The sequence below is a fragment of the Ascaphus truei genome, chromosome 1, assembly GCF_040206685.1.
Source record: "Ascaphus truei isolate aAscTru1 chromosome 1, aAscTru1.hap1, whole genome shotgun sequence".
Classification (NCBI taxonomy): domain Eukaryota; kingdom Metazoa; phylum Chordata; class Amphibia; order Anura; family Ascaphidae; genus Ascaphus; species Ascaphus truei.
In genome coordinates, this window is record NC_134483.1 from 131,483,224 (window position 1) to 131,497,602 (window position 14,379).

General features: G+C 39.3%; 1 protein-coding gene across 6 annotated transcripts in view; it reads left to right on the forward strand.

The window, feature by feature from the left end:
* The window catches only part of CNTLN (centlein), a 307,481-nt gene that overhangs the window by 172,305 nt on the left and 120,797 nt on the right, over positions 1 to 14,379 (forward strand). For all 6 annotated transcript variants that reach the window (XM_075594863.1, XM_075594856.1, XM_075594883.1 and 3 more), the window contains 4 exons: positions 1,463 to 2,001; positions 7,475 to 7,643; positions 8,254 to 8,344; positions 11,298 to 11,521. In XM_075594863.1, coding sequence (XP_075450978.1) covers positions 1,463 to 2,001; positions 7,475 to 7,643; positions 8,254 to 8,344; positions 11,298 to 11,521 — 1,023 coding nt within the window. The remainder of the gene's footprint in view (positions 1 to 1,462; positions 2,002 to 7,474; positions 7,644 to 8,253; positions 8,345 to 11,297; positions 11,522 to 14,379) is intronic.

Genomic DNA, 14,379 nt, shown 5'->3' on the forward strand with positions numbered 1-14,379 from the left:
AACATTATGCAACAAGAAGAAGAAAACATTCAAATGAATTTAAAGTACCAATAGCTTAAGGGGACAACACCGGGTGTTTAATGATTCTCTTTTCTTTTGAAGGATGTGCTACCACATGATTTCAAGGGATCGTCTCTGTCAGTCTATTTCTGGAGCAGTGAAAGTTATTTTATTTATTTTTTAACTGTTTTATTTATTTATTTTTTATTTCCCATTCAAACGTGCCAAATCCAATACATGCTAAAGAGATAACGACTTCAGGATATCTCGCATCCAGAGAATGTAATTGCAGATATATGTGGGTGTGCTTATTTGTCTCTGAGACTTTGGTTTGTACTTACAGCAGTGGGATAGGAGTTGTCCATTTCTTGGCAATCTTTCAGATCATGGTTACCACACGTAACATGGTTACACGTTTTTGAATGTACCCCTTTATGTAGAAGTATAAAGGCAACATTACCAGTATACCTGTAGGCAAGCCTCAACTCTTAACTGCGCTCAATTTTATTTGTAGTCTTGCCATTTATAAATCTACCTACTGTAAATTAAAACGGAAATAGCCGTGTAAGTCCAGTTGCAGAATAAATGAGCTCTTCAGTATTACGTGATACCTTTAGGTGATTATCACCTAATACTGAAGAACTCATTTATTCTGCAACTGGACTTACACGGCTATTTCCGTTTTAATTTACAGTAGGTATATCCTTTAAGAGTTCAGATATGTGCAATAATATATGAATAAAAATACCCCAAAAGAAAATCATGCGAATATACTGAAGAATAAAAACAAATATCTACAAGAAAAAAAGGGGGGAAGCGCAACCTCCATAGTGTAGTATTTTTATAAAATTAAAGGCATGTATGGATGGATGTAAATCTTTATTTAGCGCCAAAGTGTACTCCGCGCTTCACAAAGAATATAGTACAGTGAATTATAATAATACATTAAGCGCAAAATCAGACAGTAGGAAAGGAAATCAAATCAAAATAAATACTGTCAGTCCAGTCTTGATTCAATACTTTGTGTTTTATTGTGTCATAAGTCAACATCTTGGCGTCAAATGCACACCTTCATCAGGTTTGATTGTTTGCAATTGATAAGGTGTGCACTTCTCTTACCTGGCTCAAACATGCATAGTCACACCCTACGTGCGTTTCATAGCAGCTACTACATCATGGGGCATATCATATTATTGTATATATAAATATGGGTGGTTTTGTAGATGTTAATTGAGAGCAAGTTTTATGAAAGTCTTGTGAGGAATCTTACGCTGCTTTTACCTTTCTTGTAACTTTATGATTGGACAGAGTATGAATTCATATTTAAGATGGGTTGTAATAAGCTGTATTGATAACGAAAACTAGTTTTGGGGTGTTTTCTTGTCTATGAGTATATTAAAGGCTATGAACTAACATGTCTCGTAAATGTGTATAATAATTTTTATTTGATTTTTTTAATTAGGTTAGCTGTTTGGAAAAGAGGTTAAGTGAATTAGAGATGGAGTCGAGGAAACTGAGAAGATCAAATGATGAGTTAAGCAAAGAGAGAACTTCACTGAAAGCATCCCTAAGACAACATCGAAAAGATGCAGAGACAAGAGAGCAAAAAATGGAGCAGCTAATTGTGGGAAATCTAGAGGCAAATCAAGCCAGAGAGGCGTTCGAGGTGAAGAAAGATGAACTAAACAGAGAAATCACATCTCTTAAGAGACTGTTGGCAGAAGGTAACAAGTTGAGAAATGAAAATCGGGATCTGTTAAGGCAAGTGCAGTCTCTCCAGCATGCCCTGGACAAGGCCAAAGCAGTGGCTAATCTGGCCACCAGGGAAAGGATCGGCCAGCAAGGCAACAAGAAAGGAGCAGAAACTAAGGTTAAACTCAAAGCAGCCAAGAAGATCTCTCTGAGACGTCACCAGGCTTTTCTTAATCAATCTATCAAGGTTATGAGCAGTATGTTTGAGAACTTCAGTAAAGACGGCTGGGAGGATGTGAGTGAAGACAGGTACGGCTCTCATTAACTCAGCTCTGTGGAGGGGACATTGTGCATATGCAAAGCACAGCAAATGGAGATTGAATTTCAACTACTGTCGATTTAGTATTCAGAAAAAAATGCTGTCAGATCCTTTGAAATATCTTGGGAGGTCTTGTTCTGAGCTTATTGACTGAAATTTGCATGCAAAATTAGCCACAACTGTACGAGCAGTTGAATAGGTGCCAGGAAGCCCAAAAGAAGGCAATGCTTGATTTCTTCCAGTGATGCTATTTTCATGCAGTCATGAGGCTTGAAATTGACAGTTTGGCAGGTTGATTTAATTTGCTGGCCCTTTGCATATTCACCACTGACAGCTAAGGATTCCCAGGCAAGCCTACTATGTCCGTTTAGTTATCTTGTGACATGCCGATCCAGGAGGAAAAGCAGTTCTCTGCCCCCCCCAGCCTCCTTAATTTAGTTAGATAAATTTTAAATGACCCATTTCAGCTTGCTACCAGATGTTTACAAGCTGTTTAACATCCCTTAAATTAAGAACCATCCACACTAATTATTTCATGTATGTTTTATGCACAGTCATTGTACCAACTTTAATTGAACGTTGTTCAAAAATGCCTTCACTTGCAGCAACTTTCCTTGGGGGGTCGTTCCTATTGTGTTTTCCACACTACAGAAGCATTTCTCTTCATACTACACACATTAAACTATATAGACTGCTACCAATTTTGTTAATGCTTACACAATTTAGCATGGAGATGACTTTGAATATGTGAAAGATTAAAACAAAAGCTTCCCTCTGGTAGCAAAAGGGTTAAATAACTACAGTATGGCTGTGCCGATACTGCTTACAGAATAATATTCATTACGCTTCAATGCTAAATTACTGCACAATGCCCCTTCAGTACTTAACCCATCACTTCTAGGACACCCTATATTGTAACTTTTTGGGGGGTATCTTTACATTTAAAATAGCATAAACATGCCTTAAATTGTTTTGAATTTGTATCCATATTTTAATTTTAACTTCTTTAAATCTGCTGTACAAAAAATGTCACGAAAAAATCGGGAAAATGAAAAACAGGTTTTGGATTATTTAAGCATCTAATATTATTGTTATGAAAACCAAATGTAGGCTACATGCAGGACCGACAACAGGGGGGACTGAAGGGACAAGTGTTCCGGGCCAGGCGACTGCGGGGGGTCCGGTGGCCGGTGCTGCAAATTGGCCCTAGCCTCTGGGCAGGCCCAGCTGTTGGTCGCGGGCGGGCCCCGGCTCTCCATCAGATGCAGGCCTCTTCCTCACTATGTGTCCCACGCTGAGCTTGCAACCTCTGGCGGCGCGCGACGGGTTCCCCTGACAGCTCGCCAGAAGTAAGCGGGGCCTCAGCTTCCGGTGCGTGCTGACTTTGGAAGCCCGGTCGTGGGACACAGAGCGAGGAGGCCTGCAGCTGATGGAGAGCCGGGGCCCGGCCGCAATTGGCAGCCGGGCCTGTCTTGACCAAGTCCGCCCCAACTTGCAGCGCCCGCAGCTGGACCCCCACCTGCCACCGGACTCGGCCTGACCATCCCCAAGCTAAGTCTACTTTTATATATATGTATTGGGGGGAGTGGGGGTCTTTTTATATGTATTGGGGTAGTGAGGGTCTTTTTTTATATGGAGTGGGGTCTTTTTAATAAAGAATTGGGGGGTCAGTAGGGGTCTTTTAAATATGGAATATGGGGGGGTGGGTGTCTTTTTAATATGCAATGGAGGGGTTGGTATGTATTTTGTGTTGGGGGATTGATTGAGGGTGGGTAACTGACGGAAGGTGGGGGCATGTGAGAGGAGAGAGGGGGTGAGGGTGGGAATGAGTGAGGAAAAGAGGGAGTAAGAGTGAGACGCAGGGGAGAAAACTACAAGCGAGACGGGAGGGGGTGAGTGAGGAAGAGGGAGTGAGACAGAGCGGAGAGAAAGACACAGGAAAAGTGGGGGAAATGGAGAGGACTTGTGAGGTGTGAACTGTTAGGGGGATGTAACGCTAGTCCTGGGCCCCGGCCCTGGCTATATGTATCCACAAGACAGCTGATGATCATTGCATTTGTCAATGCCTTTCATACTGTATACAATCTATATTATTTAGGTTCCTTCTTACACCTGCATCTTTGTTGGACCTGCAAAATAAAGTACTAGTTTAAGTGACTGTTCATCCTATTCTGCACATGTCTCATCTGTTAACATAGTACTTCAGCACCTACAGTAGTAGTTTAATATTGCACAAACAAGGCTTGGCTACAGCCTTTCAGCTCTACTTCATTCACTTCTAGAGGGACTTGGGGTCATATTTACTAAGCAGTGCTCTGCCATAAGACACCTTCCAGTGCCAGAAGATACCTTAAAGCCCACTCACTTTAATGTGCCATAAAGTGTCTGCACTTGTCCCGGAAGGAGTCATATTGAATAGCATTGCTACTTAAATATGGACCTTGATGTTTCTTGTAAGGAGCTTGCTCAAACGATGACCTTTTAAAAATAAAAAATAAACTGTAAAGCAGTGACCATCTCTATGTCAAAAAAGATTTAGAATTGCAGATGTTTTTAGAATTGCAGAGGTTTTTAGAATTGCAGAGGATTTTAGAATTGCAGAGGTTTTTAGAATTGCAGAGGATTTTAAAATTGCAGATGTTTTTAGAATTGCAGAGGTTTTTAGAATTGCAGAGGATTTTAGAATTGCAGAGGATTTTAGAATTGCAGAGGATTTTAGAATTGCAGAGGTTTTTAGAATTGCAGAGGTTTTTAGAATTGCAGAGGATTTTAGAATTGCAGAGGATTTTAGAATTGCAGAGGATTTTAGAATTGCAGAGGATTTTAGAATTGCAGAGGTTTTTAGAATTGCAGAGGATTTTAGAATTGCAGAGGATTTTAGAATTGCAGAGGTTTTTAGAATTGCAGAGGTTTTTAGAATTGCAGAGGATTTTAGAATTGCAGAGGATTTTAGAATTGCAGAGGTTTTTAGAATTGCAGAGGATTTTAAAATCACGACATGTTTTTAGCCTCACGTTGCAGCTGAAGTCTTTACATGTACAGCACTCTTTAAATTAACTTGTCTGTATTTTTGTTTTAATGCTTCTCTTTCTGTTGATTGGTAGTTACCACTCGATATGGAAAGGGAGATAGCAAAGGGCAAACATAGTATCCTCCCGTTTTATTGAAATATACAGTTAGGTCCGGAAATAATTGGACATTGATACAAGTTTTGTTATTTTGGCTGTGTACCAAAATAAATTCAAGTTACAGTTAAATAATGAATATGGGCTTAAAGTGCAGTCTATCGGCTTTAATTTGAGGGAAGGGTTTAGGAATTACATCTCTTTAATATTTAGCCCCCTCTTTTTCAAGGGCTAAAAGTAATTGGACAATTGACTCAAAAGCTGTTTCATGGACAGGTGTGGGATATTGCTTCGTTATTTCATCATCAATTAAGCAGGTAAAAGGTCTGGAGTTGACTCCAGGTGTGGCATTCGCATTTGGAAGCTTTTGCTGTGAACCCACAACATGCGGTCAAAGGATCTCTCAATGCAAGTGAAATAGGGCATCCTTAGGCTGCAAAAAAAAAAAGGAAATCCATCAGAGAGATAGCAGGAACATTAGGAGTGGCCAAATCAACAGTTTGGTACATTCTGAGAAAAAAAGAACGCACTGGTGAGCTCTGCAACACAAAAAGGCCTGGACATCCACGGAAGACAGCAGTGGTGGATGATCGTAGGATCCTTTCCATGGTAAAGAAAAACTTCTTCACAACATCCAGCCAAGTGAAGAACACTCTCCAGGAGGTAGGCATATCATTATCCAAGTCTACCATAAAGAGAAGACTTCACGAGAGCAAATACAGAGGGTTCACCACAATGTGCAAATCATTCATAAGCCTCAAGAATAGAAAGGCCCGATTAGACTTTGCCAAACAATATCTAAAAAAGCCAGCCCAGTTGTGGAACAGCATTCTTTGGACAGATGAATCTAAGATCAACATGTACCAGAATGATGGGAAGAAAAAAGTATGGAGAAGGCTTGGAATGGCTCATGATCTAAAGCATACCACATCATCTAAAACACGGTGGAGGCAGTGTGATGCCATGGGCATGCATGGCTTCCAATGGCACTGGGTCACTAGTGTTTATTGATGATGTGACAGAAGGCAGAAGCAGTCGGGTGAATTCTGAAGTGTATAGGGATATATTGTCTGCTCAGATTCAGCCAAATTCAGCAAAGTTGATTGGACGGCGCTTCACTTTACAGATGGACAATGACCCAAAACATACTGCGAAAGCAAACCAGGAGTTTTTTAAGGCAAAGAAGTGGAATATTCTGCAATGGCCGAGTCAATCACCTGATCTCAACCCGATCGAGCATGCATTTCACTTGCTGAAGACAAAACTTAAGGCAGAAAGACCCACGAACAAACAACAACTGAAGACAGCTGCAGTAAAGGCCTGGCAAAGCATCACAAAGGAGGAAACCCAGCGTTTGGTGATGTCCATGCATTCCAGACTTCAAGCAGTCATTGCCTGCAAAGGATTCTCGACAAAGTATTAAAAATGAACATTTTATTTATTATTGTGTTAATTTGTCCAATTACATTTGAGCCCCTGAAATAAGGGGACTGTGTATGAAAATGGTTGCAATTCCTAAACGTTTCATACGATATTTTTGTCCAACCCCTTGAATTAAAGCTAAAAGTCTGCACTTCTATTGCATCCCGGTTATTTCATTTCAAATCCATTGTGGTGGCGTACAGAGCCAAAATGATGAAATTTGTGTCAGTGTCCAATTATTTCCGGTCCTATCTGCATATATATGTATGTATATGTATCTAGATATCTCTCTCTCTCTCTCTCTCTCTCTCTCTCTCTCTCTCTCTCTCTCTCTCTCTCTAGAGAGAGAGAGAGAAAGATGTTTTACATTTAACACATCGTAGTAGTAGTCAACAAGTTAATATAATAACGAATATTACAAAATATATAATGCAATATAATAAAGGTACTTTTTTTTTTACTATATTTAAATAAAAGTGAAAAGATATTAAAATTTATAAATCATCACAGAGCATGTATAAATTATTATGACTAAATGTTGAGTGGTTTACATTAATTCCATGGTGTCAATGAAGGTTTATGCCAATCTACTTATTTGTTTAGAGCCCATTCTTAAAGTAAAAGTCACCTCCCGGCTATTTAAATGCATTCCAATAAGTCTGCGTGATTAAAAAGACCGCACGGATTCTCGTAGTCTGCATCAGAAATACTTCCAAACATTTTAATAACTTTAATCAGGAAATCATCATTTCTAACAAGTGGAGGACAGTATTCCACTGAACTTGCAAAAGTTTGTGTAATTGGAAAATATTCTTTTATAATGAAAAAGAACACAAATGTTTGCAAGCCCAGATGAAATGAAAGTGTAATTTTGCATTAAAATTAACAAATGCAATTTTTTTGTTTCAAAACTCAGTGATTCTGAAACGGCATCTTTTGGGAGCTTGGGAGATGTGATTGTAAAATCAACCCAGACAGTGTGTTTATCTACAGAGGAAACCAGCACAGCAGCAGAAAGTACCAGTGACGAATATACTGAAACAGTTTGGAAGGAAGGTGTCAGGAGTGTATTTCCCAATGGTCAGGTACAGAATATATTTACAGTATTTGTGTCTTATTCTGGCCATATAAACATTCATCATATTGAAATTAGGGATTTGTTGATACTTGTTACCTTTTGAAAGTGTTGCATCTACTCACTTAAACTGTTAGATTAGGTTAATTCCATTTTTCATTCCTGAGACACTGAATCTGGGAAACTGACCAAGGTTTTTAATAGAAAGTCTGTCTGTATTTGCCATAGAAATAGGAGAAAACCGTGGCAAAATAAAAATATTAATAACTGTAAAGTCAATGGAAATGTGTGCGCCATAGCGAATTGAGACTTGCTTCCTCTAGCTACTCCCCTCTCTGCAATCTGTAATAATTTATCATAGATACGGTAACTTGCATGGTAAGGATACCCCGCATATCATTTCAAAGATGTTAAAGATATGAAACCAGAGCCTCATATGTATGATGGAACTCTAACCACAGAATGTTCATATTTTAGCCAACATCTTGAATGTCGTGTCATTTTCTGCAATATTCCCTAATATTAGACTGGAGGGGAGAGCCTCATCTTTTGGGAACAATCATGGTTACTCAAGATATTGTTTTGAGTACATGGCTAATTTACACTGTACCACTCTTCAGGGCAACCTACATGGTAGAGAATCAGTGAAGACGACTCAAACTAAAAAATACCACCCAGTGCTGAAACTTCATAAATCTACAGTAAAAGGAGGTATGTATTGCTTCTTTTCAGATGTTTGATATTAAGGTAGATTTCTGTGAAGTTTGAGAGGTAGCTAGAGTTGTCAGATGTGGGCCGTCCTATCTTTGTACAATGTCAGTGTTTGAACAGCCTGAAAAGGTTTGCAAAAATCAATGGTATGCTTACTACATCCGGATTTCCTTAGGGCTTTTATTTTCTTGCTAGAAATTTGAAGTAATGTTCAGTGTAACAAAGACCAATGTTGTGTACTTGGGTAAGGTAGATCTGTTATAGCCATTTTTAGAATGTCATATGTGTTGACATATGTTGCGCAATGTCTCTGGCCAGGTATACTCCTCTAATTAATGTGGAACCCTGGTTCATGCAAGCCCAAAAATTAGAGAACTGTCTAAACCAACAATGTTTAAGTTGTGGTTCCACCTAGTTTTTTGTTTAATAGGTATGAAGCAGGAGGTCTTCGGAGCTGCACCACATTAATTTCTGCTCCAGGGACCCCTTGCTCTCGAATACTTTAAAAAATGCCGCTGGTCGCATCCCCGTCTGGGTAAACTATATGGAGGTGTCATGATAATGTCATGAGATATTATGTATTTTAATCCATTTGGTGCTTAAGGGGTTAATGAGCTACAGCTTATGACATTATCATGACAGGATGCTTAAATTTCCCGGGACACAGAAGCCAATAGTAAGCTGGTACGTCGTCGGCTCCAGCTTTCTATTGGCCCATGTGACGCAGGAGATTTAACAACCATGACCCCCTGCTTACCTCCTAGGGTGGGGGGGGGGGGAGGGGGATAAATTGGTTTAGGATGTAATGCTACTTTAATAGTGCCATTGTTATTTTTTCTTGTAGTAAGTGCTGTAAACAGTGGGAAAGGGTGGTGGCCCTGGTGAGACTCATATATTATTCAGTTACATTTAAAGAGACAGTTACTCCTAGGACCAATGTGAACTAATGGCAGGGGTATGTTCTATAGTTGAAATTTCGGTGATTGACTGTAACGATGCTCGTCTCAAGCAGGAAACAGACCCGCAGGGCTGAGGTAGGAAGGTGAAAGAACCGACCTGAGCCAAGGGACAGAGTCCTGATAGAGTAGTGAGTCAAAAGCCGAAGGTCAGGGCTGGCAGCAGAGTTGCGTAGTTGGTGTGGTTGCAGAGGTTGAGGCAGGCTGAAGTCGAAGGTTAGTCGAGGTACTTGCAATGGTCGGGGCAAGCTGAAATCAAAGGTAGTCGAGGTACGTGAGCCGGGTCTGGTAACGTGAGAGACGAGAGGTAACTCTCAATGAATTACTTCCTGGTAAAATGTTTTTACAACTAAATAAATGAACTTTGCTCTGCAACTTCCTGCTAACCGTGCTGTCCTTTTAAAGGAAGTTGCCAGGAGCAAAAATGGATGATCCTGCCACAGAGGGCGAGCAAGCGCAAAATCCCGAACCGGAATCTGAAAACCAGGAATGGATTTTGACAAACCTCATATTGACACTATATACACACACGTATGTATGTATGTATAGTGTCAATCACCTGCATTTTATGTCGCTTGATTAATCCCGGCTATTGATTACAATCTTGTTGGCTTGTATTCTGAGTAATAGGATAGCTTGTGTACTAAGTAATAGGATGGCTTGTATACTGAGTACTAGAATGGCTTGTGTACTGAGTAATAGAATGGCTTTTATACTGAGTAATAGAATGGCTTGTATACTGAGTAATAGAATGGCTTGTATACTGAGTAATAGAATGGCTTGTGTACTGAGTAATAGAATGGCTTGTGTACTGAGTAATAGGATGGCTTGTGTACTGAGTAGTAGGATGGCTTGTGTACTGAGTAATAGAATGGCTTGTGTACTGAGTAATAGGATGGCTTGTGTACTGAGTAATAGGATGGCTTGTGTACTAAGTAATAGGATGGCTTGTGTACTGAGTAATAGAATGGCTTGTGTACTGAGTAATAGGATGGCTTGTGTACTGAGTAATAGAATGGCTTGTGTACTGAGTAATAGGATGGCTTGTGTACTGAGTAATAGGCTGGCTTGTGTACTGAGTAATAGGATGGCTTGTGTACTGAGTAATAGGATGGCTTGTGTACTGAGTAATAGGATGGCTTGTGTACTGAGTAATAGAATGGCTTGTGTACTGAGTAATAGAATGGCTTGTGTACTGAGTAATAGGATGGCTTGTGTACTGAGTAATAGGATGGCTTGTGTACTGAGTAATAGAATGGCTTGTGTACTGAGTAATAGGATGGCTCGGTCAACCAGGTTCTTTTGTGGACATTCTTGATTGTCGAGGACAATACTGGGTTCCATTTGGTTCACATTAACATTTAATTCCAAAATGTCTCTCTACTTTATTATAATCTGATACACAGCAACAACTACTGACTATTTTAAACTAGAATGCCTCCAATAATGTGTCAGTTTGTGTTCTTTTTTGTTTATAGGAGCTCTAAAATGGTTTTTGCGATTCCAAAAATGGACAGATGTTACCTTTTGCTTTGTCTGTTATTCTGTACCAATGGATTGTAAAAATAGGGTGTTCTTCAGAATTTAAACTCTCTTTGCATTCCTAGCCTTTTACAACCCATCATTCTTCAATTTGAATTATATACTGTAGAAACCTGCCAAACATCTGAAGACTGTCATGTCTGAAACAATGACATTTCCTCCTCTTGCATATTTCTCCATATTTTATTAAATACACAAAATACAGGTGTACAAGACACTCAAGGCATGCTCATTTTGATCTTTCTATTAACAAACAAACAAAATGGCATGTCCGGTTCATTTTCCTTTATTTCTTAAATGAAAAACAATTGCAACATCTACTTGGAGCACCGTTCTATTTCATTTATTTATTTTGCCTACAAATATTGATTTGCCCACCAAATATGTTTTCTTACCGTAGATTAATGTAAAGAACCATTTGTGATCTATTTTGACCATTCTCGTTTGATATTTAGTACGAAGAGAGAAGAGAAACAAAATTGTGGCTTTCAAACATGGTATTTCCCTGGCATCTTTACGGAAAAGAGTTGCATCCTTACAACACCAAGTAGCTGTATTACAGAAAGGAAAACAGGCAGCTACTGCTTTTGCCAATGAGCTCAAGAAAGCTAAAATAAAGCTAGCAGCTGAACTGCATCTAGCACACCAAAGACTTCAAATCAGCAAGCAGATGGCAAAGGTAAGGAATGTTCTTTGCTTAGCCTCTAACAGGAAGACTATTACTGAATAATTGCTGTGCTAAAGTAGGAAGCTTTACCTATCAATAAAGTTTTATTTCCACTTCACTAGTTTTAGTGTGTGAGTGTGTGTGTGTATATATATACACGCATACATACACGCACACATACATACAGTACACGCATATATATATGTATATGTATATGTATATATATATATATATATATATATATATATATATATATATATATATATATATATATTGTGTGAAAAAGAAAGTACACCCTCTTTGAATTCTATGGTTTTACATATCAGTACATAATAACAATCCTTGGCTTTATTTTTGTTACATAAATCATCACACGTCATGATATATGTCAATCATGATATGTCATGTGTTGTTGTTCATATGAGGTTGTATTTACCTAATTTTAAGACCTGCTAAGGGGAACAGATGATTGTTATTACGTCCTGTTATGTAAAACCATCGAATTCAAAGAGGGTGTACTTTCTTTTTCACAAAACTGTATACAGGCATACCCCGCATTAACGTACGCAATGGGACCGGAGCATGTATGTAAAGCGAAAATGTACTTAAAGTGAAGCAGTGCCTTTTTCCCACTTATCGATGCATTTACTGTACTGCAATCGTCATATACGTGCATAACTGATGTAAATAAGGCATTTGTAACAGGCTCTATAGTCTCCCTGCTTGCGCACACCTTTGGTACAGGTAGGGAGCCGGTATTGCTGTTCAGGACGTGCAGACAGGCGCATGCGTGAGCTGCCATTTGCCTATTGAGCGAGATGTACTTACTCGCGAGTGTACTTAAAGTGAGTGTACTTAAACCGGGGTATGCCTGTATATACATATACATTGAAAACAGAAATGGCCTAGGCACAGAACAGGAGACAAAAAGAAGAAACAAAACATAGGGTAGTATGTCTGTGCAGTTTTCAAAGATTATATCTGTGATTGGTCATACACTCACATTTTAGAGAATAAAATCATGCTTTTCATGCTTTTCTCCAAATCAATGTTGGAACTGGAAACAGGAATATTCTGTGTGTGCTTGGACAGACCCCACTGCAGGACTTTCTGTGCTGCAGAGGGACCAGAATACGTTTAAAAAAGAATGTTATTAAGGTTTTTTTGTTTATTATTTTTACTTTGAAAATGTTATTACATTTTTACTGCCCTTGTTCTGGTATCATTGTCCCTCTCTTCCTACTACAGTTTTGTTTCTTTATGATATCCACCTCTAATACCTTCCATCTGGTCACTTGTTTCCTCTCTTCCCCCCCCCCCCCCCCCCCATATTTATAAATCAAGAGAATAGAATTTCTTCCATTCTGTATTGTGCAGCTGTTGTGTCTTTTGATGGTGAGCTGAATCAGCATTCCCATAAGCGATCCTACCTATTAGTCACTCCAGTGTGGTGTCTTCCACATAATGCTAAATCAGCAATGTATAGACCAGCAGGTTGTAACCGCGGGGACAGTAGGAAAAAAAAAAAGGTATCTTTATCATCATTGTTAACCGAAAGTAAATCATCATTTAGGTACCTGTTCGTATCTTTCACTGTGTCTTACGGGGCGATAAGGGACACAGATCTCTTTCCCCCAAATTATTAACACATGCATTGTTTTCATGTGCCATTAGTTGTTATGATATCATAACATTGCAGTATATTACAGGATACACAGATTTTCCACAGGACTCTGTAGTAATGCCTGTTAAGCACCATACTATTCCTGCAAGCCAAGGAAACACAAGTGTAAACGGATAAAGATGGACTTCCCACCGAGCAATCAGATCCTCCTCCTGCTATCCCCCAAAGTGATTTTGAAATATTGGTAAAAGTCAAAGGGTAATTGAACTTTTTTTCAGTGTAGGACCATTAAAATATAGAGGGGGGAAAAAGCACTACCATATAATGATGATTGTGCTGTGTAATATGTCTTAGCAACATTATTAGAACTGTTGTGAGTGTCTCTTGCAGGGACGATGAGACACAGGGGATAGCCAAACAGGCCATAGTTTTCTTTGCCTTTAATAAAACATAATACAGACTTTTGTCAAAGAAAAAAATCAGATGAAATTATTTATGAAACTTGTAAGTATTACTGCATGTGGTTGCTGTATACATTTATTACCAGCGCTTACAAATCCCTACTCAGAGTCAATATTGGCTCTTAAATCATATAAGGCATCTCTGAATCTGCACATTGGTCACCGAGAGAGAGAGGATACCATTCATCTCCCCTTAAAGGAGAAGTTCCTTTTACTGTATCTCCTCTCCCTCCCCCCATTTTTTCTTTAAACAGAGTGGGAGTTGGTGGGTGCCGATGGGCCAAAGACCACTATTATTTTTAGCTCTGGTAATCCCCCTGGTTCCCGAGATATTAGCTGGTGAAGTTTCTGAGCTTAAATCTTTCTGAGGAAACAAAATACAGTAGCTGGGGGCCCTAGAAATAAAAGTGGTGCGGTTCAGCTCTAAAGGACCCCCCAGTTTCAATTCTGTTTAAAAATATATATGTATATTAGTTAGAGTGGATTGCTTCTTTAAGGTCCACTATGACGCACTTTGCCAACTAACCCATTTACCAGGATGGTTTAGAACAGAGCCCAGGCTAAGGAACAAAGCTTCAGAGTAATACTTTTAATCAAATAAATATTTTAAAAAAACACCACCTTGAGAGACTTCCGGTGACGTCACAGCCGATGGTCTGCTAGTGAGAGAGCTCCCGGCACCCTCACCAATCTATACACTAGAATAAGCTGATTCTACATCCCAAACCCCCCGAAAATTGACCCCACACCAGGAATAAGCACCGGAGAGATGGCAGGGAAACCGC